The 11,953-nt window shown below is 31.5% G+C and overlaps 1 protein-coding gene across 1 annotated transcript; it reads right to left on the bottom strand.

The window, feature by feature from the left end:
* Positions 1–4,010: 4,010 nt before the first annotated feature.
* LOC148621648 (uncharacterized) lies at positions 4,011–7,479 on the bottom strand. Its single transcript, XM_088574005.1, has 4 exons — positions 7,141–7,479; positions 6,460–6,695; positions 5,901–5,978; positions 4,011–4,457 (listed from the first exon to the last, which is right to left on the bottom strand). Exons 1-4 carry the CDS (start codon positions 7,199–7,201, stop codon positions 4,116–4,118), a joined length of 717 nt encoding a protein of 238 aa, XP_088430131.1. The 5' UTR covers positions 7,202–7,479; the 3' UTR covers positions 4,011–4,115.
* Positions 7,480–11,953: the final 4,474 nt, after the last annotated feature.

Genomic DNA, 11,953 nt, shown 5'->3' with positions numbered 1-11,953 from the left:
TTTTAATATTAAAAAATCATTTTTTAATATTAAAAATTCAAATGAATTTCTAATATTAAAAAAAACTATTTTTGAATATTAGAAAATGATTTTCAAATGTTAGAAAGTGGATTTGTTGTATGCAATGACGATTTTTTAATATCAGAAAATCATTTTGTAATATTAAAAAATGTGACTGATTTTCTAATATTACAAATTCATTTTCTAATGTTACAAAATGTGTGATATTTTATAATATTACTAAATCAGGAATTTGTAATATTAGAAAATGAATTTGTAATATTAGGAAATGAATTTGTAACATTAGAAAAGAATTTATAATATTAGAAAATGAATTTGTAATATTAGAAAATATAAGTGCTTTCTAATTTTAAAAAAAATTATTTTTTAATATTACAAATTCATTTTCTAATATTAAAAATTAGATTTCTAATATCACAACACAATTTTATAATATTAAAAATTCAATTGAATTTCTAAATTTAAAAAACGATTTTTTAATATAAAAAATTGATTTTTTAATATTAGAAAATGGATTTGTCCTATTCAGTTGTGATTTTTTTTTTTTTAATATTAGAAAATCATTTTGTAATATTAAAAAATGTGACTGATTTTGTGATATTGCAAAGGGATTTTTTAATATTACAAATTCATTTTCTAATATTACAAAATGTGTGATATTTTATAATATTACTAAATCAGGAACATTAGAAAATAAATTTTGTAATATTAGGAAATGAATTTGTAATATTGCAAAGTGAATTTCTAATATTAAAAAATCTTTTCTAATATTAAAAAAATGATTTTGTAATATTAAAAATTCATTTTCTAATATTACAAATTATTGATTTTTGTCCACTTTGGCTTGCCATAAATAATAATTTGGTATGAAAGTAGAGGCTTACTTATAAATATCATTACAAATTTATTTTTAAAGTAAAAGATGAGCTACAAATTTACATTAAAAATATGAATTAACTTATCTCAATGAAACATTTTACAGAACCAAAATTGGTACTAAAAAACAAATTTAAAAGTTTTAAAAATTGGGATCGTGATCATTAAGTTTTTGATTCTTTATTTAGTTGTTTATTTGCCAACCAAGGATTTATATATAGCACAATATTTATATGTCAACCAATTTGTAAATTAGTGAATATGACATCACCAATGAGATTGGCGAACTACTCTATAAACAAAATCATGCATACAAAGAAACAAAAATAAATGAACAACTCGGACTCAGGCCACTACATGAAAACTAGGAGCATGGATCAGGTGCCTCGGTAGGGTAAGCGTCCTCTGCTTTAAACAATTCCAGAAACACCCGCCGAGTTCCTCATATATAAATAGTCGAGTCCGGGGTAGACAAAAGAGGAAAGGAAATGCATTATTTAACTCTCAGAAAAGGGGCGCTTACTGATATATATATATATATACAAATGCTTCGAAATGAGGTTGTTCGATTAAAAATAGCATTATCAAAATTGTTCAATTCTTAACTTGATCTTGTAGCGGGCCATGTTGAAATAAAGATACAGTAAAGCATTTCTTGTTTATAATTTATGTAAACTGTTGAGTTGTTCATTATCAGTTTTCAGCTGTAAAACAAACTTCCCTTTTTTTGCAGAGATAAGTATTGTCATGAGTATAACTTTGGTTACGGTTAGGTTTGAATTGAAAGAGTAATCAAAGGAACCAAGGTTAAAGCGGTAATCAAAAGAATGTCATCCAGGGACAAAGACCAGACATGGAAAACAGACATACACAACAAAGAACATAAAGTAACTAAAATCGTGCATACAAAGTAACAAAAGCAAATGAGCAACTGGGACTCCACTAAAAATTGGGAGCATGGACCAGGTGCACCGGTAGAGTAAGCGTCCTCTGCTTTTCTAGAAACACCAGCCGAATTGCTCATAAAAAGTCCGGGGTAGACGAAAGAGGAAAGGAAAACTGTGACACGTTGAACAAATCAGTTTTCATGGCACAGATGGATACACCGTAACGATCCACGAGTTCATGATAACGACCATAAAACTCCTGTAGTGCTGACTTCAATCTTGTAGCAACATAACCCTGCTCCAGAAGCCTATTTGTTAGAATTCTAGCGCGATACAAAAAGTCTGCGTAGTCTCGGCAAGCTCTGACATAACGTATGAGTTGTGAGATGAACAGGTGCTGAAGGGATGTTGTCACAGAAGAAAGGAAAGTCGATAATTTTGAATGAAAGTCATCACGTTTGTCGTAAAGATTGGTCAATAGTTTTCCTTTACCATCAATTTCTAAGTGTAGGTCAAGATATGAGGCTGACTTCACAGTGTCTGTAGTATCCTTTATCTCAAGTTCTTTGGGGGTAGATGCGATGTATCAAATCCCCAAAATTAGGATAGTTTAAAGATAATACGTCATCTATATAGCGGAAACTGAGATTAAAGGATCTAGCTAAACGATAATCTTTCTTTCGGATCAGATCAGCTATAAAGTCAGCCTCATAAGAGTGAAGGAATAGGTCAGCAAGTAGAGGAGCACAATTTGTTCCCATTGGAATGCCGACCGTTTGTTGAAAGCATCCACCACATTGGATACATATGTTGTCCATTAAAAATTCCAGCATTTTGTAAACATCTTCTGTATATTTGGAAGATGGTTTGGAATTATTTATTACAAAGTGTGAAGAATATCTACCAAGAACTATATATTTGTATCTAGGTGTACCATCTTTTTTGAAAAAAAACAACGATGTATAATGTTTTTAAGTCGGGTTTTTAACTGAGTATGTGGAACAGAAGTATACAGTGTTGAAAAATCATAAGTTTTAATGGTATTATATTCTGATAGTAGTCTTGAACTGATTGTCTCCAAAAGATCTTTCGAATTTTTTCAGGATTCACATTGAATTAATAAAACTACGGGAGTAACAAGTGTTGTGATGGGACTGCAAAGCCGATTTGACAGCTGTGAGTATAGAAGTTAAAAGTTTTGAAAGAGGTTTGGTGGTACATTTTGCAGATCCAGCTATGTAACGTTGTTTGTATGGATTCTTGTGGAGTTTAGGAATACAGTACATAGAAATCTCCTCCAGAAATGCAAACATTTTTTTTCACCAACAGAGTTGAATAAAAGTTTGATACATACACTAAACTCGTATGAAATCGACGGAAATTTCACGAGCTGGTTCAAGGATTTTCTTACTAATAGAAAACAAATAGTTTTGCTTAAAACATATGCTCATTTGAATCCAAGCTGGTGTACCACAAGGCTTGGTTACTGTTTTTGAACTGTATACACAAACTAAATTGGAGAACGGCTTCATCTTGCTGACTTTGGGTTACTACTTAATATAATATTCTCTGAAGTTCGTTGATCTGCTTCGTTCTTGCTTAAACTAGCACCATTTCTAGCCCAGCGTGTAACAGATGATGCAGACTGGGTGAATTAGCAAGACATTTACACGTGGCATTTTTCATATAAGACACGTCTGGTTTTTTTCCATTTTACAATGAAACCCAAAACAACCCGTTTCATAAATAGAATTGGCTACCCATGGAAATAGGAAGTGATATTCTCTTATGTGGGTATCCCAAAATCTTTCAAACAAATGAATGTAGCATTTTACATTCATCAAGAAATTGAAACGCTGTCTCGCCGTTTTAAACATTTTGGGTTGTCGGGTAAACTTATATATAACAAATAAAAATGTGAGAAAACTAAACCAATATATGTGTCCTTACACCCTGAATTGTCTTGCCCGTGTAAACAATATTGAAAAGGGAGACATTTTAGACCCATTATCTTTAAAATTTGACGAAAATATAAAGTACTAATATTTCATTCTATTTTTTATTGTTTAAATGGAAATAATAATGAACACGTTTGCATGAAAATACAGAGACTGGCATAAATTAGATAGTTTGATTTCATTTTTACATTTCCACAATACAGCTTTGCACATATTATCTCCCGCTTAAAACATATACTAGTATATGGACTAAAGAGTGGTAAAGAAATACACACATAAATTTAATCATTTAAATATATACCGGTACTTGGAACACTTTCAAATGTAGACTAAAAACTGCTCAGAATGCTGTCAGCATCTTATTTACAAAATTTTATCGACATCTCACTCCAAATGACACAGAATCATAAGGCAAATTTCGGAAAACATCACAAAGTTTCGAGAAGTTGTCTTCTAGAATAGCATACATCCATTTTGCAAATTCTTCTCTATTATATGGATGTCGTATAATTGTTAATTTCTTATGACATGCATTTTGTGGAATATGTACTCTGTTTTTCATAGCCTGATATTTTATTAGGCACATTATATTATTTGCATATTGTGGGGTCCACTCGATATCTAATGTATGATCTATTGCATACCAAGTTGTACCAATAAGTCTATAGAGTGCGACATCAGCTATCTTACTAAAAGCAACAGCTAAGTTGGATGTCTGAAAAGAAAACAAAGTAATATAGTATCAATAAGTATGTATAATTTTTATCTCATACGTGAAACTTTTTTTTGTAATTTTGCACAAATACTTGTGGACTTCACGAGCAAAAAAAGCAAAGAAAACAAAATGAAACTTACAACAAAATACTCAAGTACCAGTCCATATAAAATTAAGGCACAGCTTACGGAAAAGTGATTCATGGTGTATAAAACCCCAACAAACAAACAATGATTTTTAGTCTATATATGCTATGCTGTCACATAACGATAATCAGATCTATACTTTTCAGAAAATCAAACATTTATCTACTACAAAAATCAATCAAATGAAACCAAATCAAGAACGATAACTCCTGCAGAGTGTAATTTCATGTACAATCTATATAATTTTTATCTCAAACGAACAACAACCAAACGAAAAACTAAGACTGGTTATGTGATCGGTAACTCTTTCTGAACAAGAAATAAAACTGAATTCGGTGGTTTTTTGACATGCATAAATCTGTCTGATTACTTAAATGGAAATAGTTAATGTTATGTTGGATAGGTAAAAGGTAAGGAGCACAACCAAATAATGACGCAAATGTATATTGTTTAAGAATTCAGTAAATGAACCAGAGGCCCCCAGGAACTTGAATCGCTCACCTGTTATTCGCTTTTCAAGGGCAATAACTCTCACAAAGAATCGGCCCATAACTACAACCCAAATAGAGACTTTTGCAGGTCTCATCGTAAAGATAGTTTCATCAACTGATATTTTTATATCTATAATTGGTTCTAAGAAATTTGCTTAAAGCAACAACAAAACGTCATTTTTTTCGCCTAGTCCATCCGATAAAGACTTTGTAGGTCTTATCGCAAAAATCATGTCATCATTGAACGTTATTCCATCAATAATAGTTTTCAATATAATGACAAAAAACTGCAAAAAAGTCATTTTTCGGGATTCAAGAGCAATAATCTAACAAGGAGTCGTCCTACAACTTCGACTCAATGGTGACTTTTGAAGATTTCTTCAAGGCGGTCATTTTTATTTCTCTGTAACGCTCCATGTTTTTGAGATATAATTGAAATAAGTGGTTTACCTCCACCCCTCCCCTCGTTCTAATACTAGACATGTCGACCATGTTATTCAAACGGAATTTTTCTTTGTTGCAGAATGCCCTTAAAACTATCATACCAACTTTCATGGAAACCTGTCAAGTAGTTCCAAAGAGGTTGTTTGAAGAAAAGTTTAAAGGTGACGACAGACGCCAGATGATGGAAGTAGCTCACCTACCCCTTTTTTCCCATGAAAAATCACTTTGCATCTTAATAAACTTAAAGGTGATGATGTTTTTCCATGTTTCACGGGCAAGTTATATACCTACATATTTATAACTAACCGTTAAAACGCTTTAGCGATTCTATAACAGATACTTTAGATTATACAAAAACTTACATAATTACGGTTTGGTCTAACTGCCAACGGGAGAATATTTTGACTGACATCAGATGCCAGCTCTCCTCCGAATTCCGTCTAAAACACAAACATTTGATTTTGATAACTTCTAACACACGTTTTAGTTCATATATATATATATATATATATATATATATATATATATATATATATATATATATATATATATATATATATATATATATATATATATATATATATAACCAATGTCTTAATGACACCATGCTTGAACCGCTAATGCTATCTAGGCGCACTTCGTCATTGCCATCTTGTAAATTAAAAGAATCAATTGTTAAAATAGGAACGAAAGTCTTTTTTACTCCTGTCTTATTTTATATACATGCAGCGTTTTTATAACGTTGCTCTTCTTTGCTAGAAGATTTATGTTTAAAAGAAACTGAGGCTTATTGGTATTTGAACGTCAAATGGTTCTGCCTGCCTGCATTGCATGATATGAATCTTTTTTTATTCACTTGCAGGGAACTTAAAATAATATGATCAATTTAGTAAAACAGTATAATAATATAAATGTACTTACGTTTATTAGATCTCGCTTTTCTTTTATTATTTCGATAGCAATTTGTTCTAAATTATGCAACATAGACGCTGAAATATCTTCATCTGTTGAACCTTCGACTATTGAACACGAAAGGTGACACCAGTTTTTCTTTAACCGAATGAAGTCTCCCGTCTGGTGACAGAAATTTGTCTGATGACAGAAGTTTGCTTTTGAGGTGGTAACCGCTTGCGTTAGTAACAAAAGTACGGTGAAACCTAGAAGATATATAATTGAAAATAGAAACATTGATTCTGTCAATTAAAAGAGATGAAAATCATTCTGTCGGAATTGCCATAAGAAGAACTTAAAATTATTTTCAAAAGTATATTATCAAAGTTTTGATAATATTGCTAGCTGCATCAAAAAGACAACATAGTCAGAATGGACGTATTTTCAAATGTGTATAGCACTGATTTTTGTCTGAGTATGGCTATGAACTCAACGAGTTTTTTTTTATGAATTACTATACACTTATATATAACTTGAAAATTAAGAGATAAAATTGATAAATGTTTCTTCTTTTTTTAGGAGAGAAACGAACCTTTGAAATTCATGCTTATATGATTTCTTGGTTCTTCTACTTACATTAAAACTTAGTCGTAATATCTCTGCGTTTTAAAGACCATTTTGTAAATTTTCCCATGTGTCAGAAGGACTTACTTTCTCTCCTGAAATTTCCAAAAATGTCCGTTCCAAGATCTTCCAACGAAATGCAATTCATAAATGTCCATTTCTGGTGTCCATGGGTTTTCCCGTATGTACAATGAATATATAAACTGCTGTTAGTACATATTAAATGCTCCTAGCATAGTGCCTTATTTACTCCAGTTAGTCCAAAAATCATGCTGTGACCACCTACGATTCTATTGCTCTATTTTTGTAGAACAAGCATTCACGGTTGCATACAATAGCACTATATTCAGATACGAAAACACCGTTACTGCTTTTACAGAAATCGTCTGTTTTCGGTTATTGATAAATACTAGAAAATGATACTTTCAAAACTATGCGTCAATTAGCAGTTTTTTGCTGCCCCCTAGATGGCCAAGTTAGATATAATTCAAGCTAAAGACAATAATCAGATAATCAGTTGTCAAAGGGTGTCATAAATAGTTACAGGTAAATGACTCGAAACAAAAGGGTGAAATAAGTAAAATATTTTCAATTTCTAACGACCAACGAAACATAATTTCTTTTGTCTCCAGCTCTGAAATCTATATTGTAAAAGGTGAGAATGAAACAGAAAATAAAGGAAATTCTAGATGCACTTTCTGAACCATACGTATATGAATTTGAATAGAACCAGAGGCCAGAGCGAAGATTATTTATGCAAGTTATGACTTCTACGCATTATTTACCGCATACAAATGTTACTTAAAGCGCATTAAAAATCATATCTAGAAATCATATCTATTTTTTTTTTTTTTTAAATTTGATAAATTCATATATAATCGCTTACAGTGTTTGTACTATTTTGCGCGACTTACCTGATATCATCGTTCATGTTCATTACTTATTGAAATGCAAGTTTTAATATGATTTTTTTTTTTGATATTCTGAGCGCGACTCCTGATTTCAAAGTAAATATATCATTATTAGGAATACTGTTAAACATTTTACAGCCGTGCTATGATGATTATTAAAAGACTTAAAACGATTTTTTGAAATTGTTGAAATGCAATCTCTTTCTTAATTGGTGCTTCAGATTTAGGATTTTATTATATACACCACAAACATACATAAATGTGTTACATGAGGTCAATTAACATGACATAAAGAAAACGACACAAAAATGAGCAATATTAAATACATAATTAATACAGATACATATAATCACTAGAGAGCGAAAGGTGATAAATCTGTCATAGCATATAGCAGACATTTTTTTAATGAATACTGAAAGTTTTTTTAACACATTCAAATTGCCAAAAGAGTGTAAACCACCCATTTTGTTGCGATTTGGATACTCATAATAATACCTTGCCAAATACTTTAAAAAATTGTCTTATATTTTGAACAGCGACATTTTCACAAACAAAAAAATACATGGAATGCGTCGCCAATATTCACGTTAAAAAAGAGCATAATACCAGGTCTTGGAACGTTATACCACCTTCCTTTTCAAATTGGTAAGTGGGGATGAGAAGTGCGTAATTTTGGGATCCAAAACCTGCAATACTTTGATAATTTGTCTATACAGTTTTCAATACCGAAGGGTGTCTTGAAACGCGAGTAGAATTCGCCTCTGGATGAAATAAGGCTTAACCAAGATTGAATAAATTTATCTTGTAAAACTTGCCTAATTAAGTTAACATTAATACATGGAAATTCATTCGCAAATATTTCACTCATACCTTTATCATTGCAAGTATTTTTTTAAGTATTCAGTACATTTGAATGTGAATGCTTCAGTGTCAAGCAGCTTAAGCGTCAAACGATTAAGAGAATTTCATAATTTGCTCTCATTTTGAACCACTCGTGCCCAAAAAGAAATTATGCGTATTTTAACACGAATTTGCAGAGGAAATCTTCCACGCTCTCCATATACCATATAGTTTGGGACAGTGTTTCTAAATCCTAGTATTCTTTTGTAAAATTTAAAATGGATTTCTTCAATTACATCAATGTTTTCAAAGCCGCAGATTTCAAAGCCGTATAACAATATAGGTTCAATCATACAACCAAACATTTTAATTTGCAAATCTATAGGTAAATTCTAATTATTTAAGAGTTTATACCTACCAAACAAGGCTTTCTGAGTCTGTTCCGCACGTTTCTTACGAGTATCTGTAAAACATCCATTGTACTTAAAATAACCCCCAAGGTATGCGTGTGAATCAACTATTTAAAATTTCTCACCACTAAACTAGAATTCAACATTTTGTCTGTACTTTCGTCTACGGAAAATCATGGCTTTTGTCTTATCGCCATTAACTTCAAGTTTCTAACATTCGCAGTAAGCTTGGGAAATATCTCGATAGTTTTGCAATGCATCATTTCTTTCCGCCAAAATTATAGTATCATCCGCAAACAAGATCACAAAAAAATAATAATAAAATAAGCATGAATTTCGTCTGTAATAATTTTTTTCAATAACTTCAAGTGATACTCCATCGAGCTGGGCAAAAAACTTTCTAAGTCATTTAGGAAAATAGAGAACAAGAAGGGAGACAAGTTCTCTCCCTGCCTTACACCGGAAAGATAAGGAAAGAAATCGCATTGCCGTTCACCACAATGCACACAAGATTTAATACCGTAGTATTTCGCCTTAGCTGCTAAATTTAGTGGATATTTTTTTCCCATTTCGCAATGTACATGTAATTAAGTGTTACTCTGTGTTTTTGTAGCAATTAAACCTTATATACACATATTACAAGAACGGATTTGTAGATCTTTATATTGTTTGTTGGTATTTGTGGTTATTTCATTTATTTTTATTCTGTGACAGATTAAGTGGAATTTGTTGGGTTTCTGTCATAATATATATATTTTTTTAAGATTGGCATTTTTTTTTTTTGCCGATTTTAATCACCTGTTTCTTTTTTTATGTGACATATGGATTCTATTTTAATGATAACTGTGAATAACAAAATTCAAATTAAATATGAAATTACTATATGACTGAACACTTTCATAATAGTTTGACACTTCCCAATTTTATAAGCATACAGAAATGAAGGGGCTAATTAAAATTTTCATTAACATACAACAACATTGTGCAAAATCTTAATAAAGCATGATTTCAGCAGTACAAAATTAAAAGCAACAGCGGAAACAGTTTCAGGCTGAGCACAGCAGCACAATTGTGAAGTTTCATAGACCATATATAATAATCAATGAAGTTTCAAGATTATGAGGCTGCATCTCCAAAATAGATTCAGTTCTTCTCGATGCAGTAGTAAGACCGGAAATGGCGAAAATATCTAGTTGTGACACTAGCATATATGTACCTCAATGGTAAGAATTATGTCTCCCCCACTTTGATGGGAAGACGTTGTTTTTGGCTTGTCCATCTGTCCGTCACAATGTTTGTCTGCGCAACTCCACTCAAACTACTGAACTAAATTTTACGAAACTTGATATGGAGCAAGAACATCATTAACTAGTTATGCAAGTTAGCAGGAAATTTCGATCCCCTGATTTTTGTAGGAGTTATGCCCTTTTGAACTTATAAATTTGCAAAAAATCCTCATAAATTACCTTGTCAACGCAATTAAACTGAAACTATCCGACCAAATTTTACGAAACGTGGTATGTAGCAAGAACACCATATTTAGTTTTGCTTGTTACCAGGAAATTTGGATCCCTTAATTTTTTTTTAGGATTTATGCCCCTTTGAACTTATAAATATGCCCAAATCCTCATTAATTACCTTATCAGCGCAACTCCATTAAACATATCATTCAGGTGTTATATAATAACTGTTAAGAAGCCTTTGCAACATCCAAGAACTATATTATGATATAACTTACCAAAAGAAATTCATACTGAAAATAATCGTAAATTGGGAAACTATTTCTTGACTTGCATATTTTTCGTTTCTGCTCAGAACAGTTTGGGACGGGGAGACATATGTTTTTGTAGACAAAAACAAACTTTAATTGTGATAGGATTTTTAAGAACAAATTTGCAATAAGTTACAAAGCTTTAAGTACTTTTAGTACTTTTTTTACTTCTTTTCATCTTTATTTCACAGCTAAAGCGAAATGAAAAAAACACCTGAATAACTTGTGAGAGTCAGAAATTTTTGTGGGGGACAATAAGAATTATGAAATTTTCAAAAGCGGAACATTCAGGAATAAACCTCCGAGATTGCTCAGATGAAGATGACGTCCAACGGCCCCAGTAACCTCCGACTAAATTGGTGCGTGTTATTTGTTGTTGTTTTTTTTTTCTTAAAAATTATTTACTTTTTTTGTCAAAACTATGAATAAAATATTTAAAAAAAGAATCATTCAGCAGCAGCTCACTTTACATTTGGTCAAGGAAAATGTGTATATACATTTTTGTATATAGCTACATGTACATGTACGTGTCAGGGCGGATCCAGAATTTTTTTGAAAAGGAGGGTTCAAGCAGTCTATCATTTGCTCATTTTCGCACATTAAAAAAAAAACGTTTGTTCATAAATGATTGCTTAGTGTAATTTTAAGCCGAAATACCATAATTTTTGTGGGCATGTTGTGAAACTTTCCTTAAGGGAAACAGTCTTATGCCGGAGGTAAACTAAGGCAGACACTGTCACTGACTTCGACCTACCCTTGAAAAAAACCTCAACATGACCAAAAATGTTAATTTTTAACATATAAACGGCGTACACTGAGCATGTTGCGGGCGATTGCTATCATTATCGATGCATCCAACATATTTGCTAATTTCAAGAGCGTAGGCGACAATAATGTGTTTTTTTCATAAAAAGGGAAAATTCATAAAGAAATGCAAACGCCTGAATTGATCAGATATGTTGAGTAAA

Source organism: Perna viridis, chromosome 3 (assembly GCF_037379345.1).
Source record: "Perna viridis isolate PV_CMFRI_1.1 ecotype Kerala chromosome 3, ASM3737934v1, whole genome shotgun sequence".
Lineage (NCBI taxonomy): Eukaryota > Metazoa > Mollusca > Bivalvia > Mytilida > Mytilidae > Perna > Perna viridis.
This window is presented reverse-complemented; position numbering and strand designations above follow the sequence as displayed.

Bases quoted from the DNA above. Each gene is read 5' to 3' on its own strand.
- LOC148621648 (XM_088574005.1), bottom strand. From the start codon at position 7,201: ATGAATTGCATTTCGTTGGAAGATCTTGGAACGGACATTTTTGGAAAT. The intron at 6,696-7,140 runs GTAAGTCCTTCT...TATATCTTCTAG, and splicing joins TGGAAATTTCAGGAGAGAAA to GTTTCACCGTACTTTTGTTA. The intron at 5,979-6,459 runs GTAAGTACATTT...TTTGTGTTTTAG, and splicing joins AAAAGCGAGATCTAATAAAC to ACGGAATTCGGAGGAGAGCT.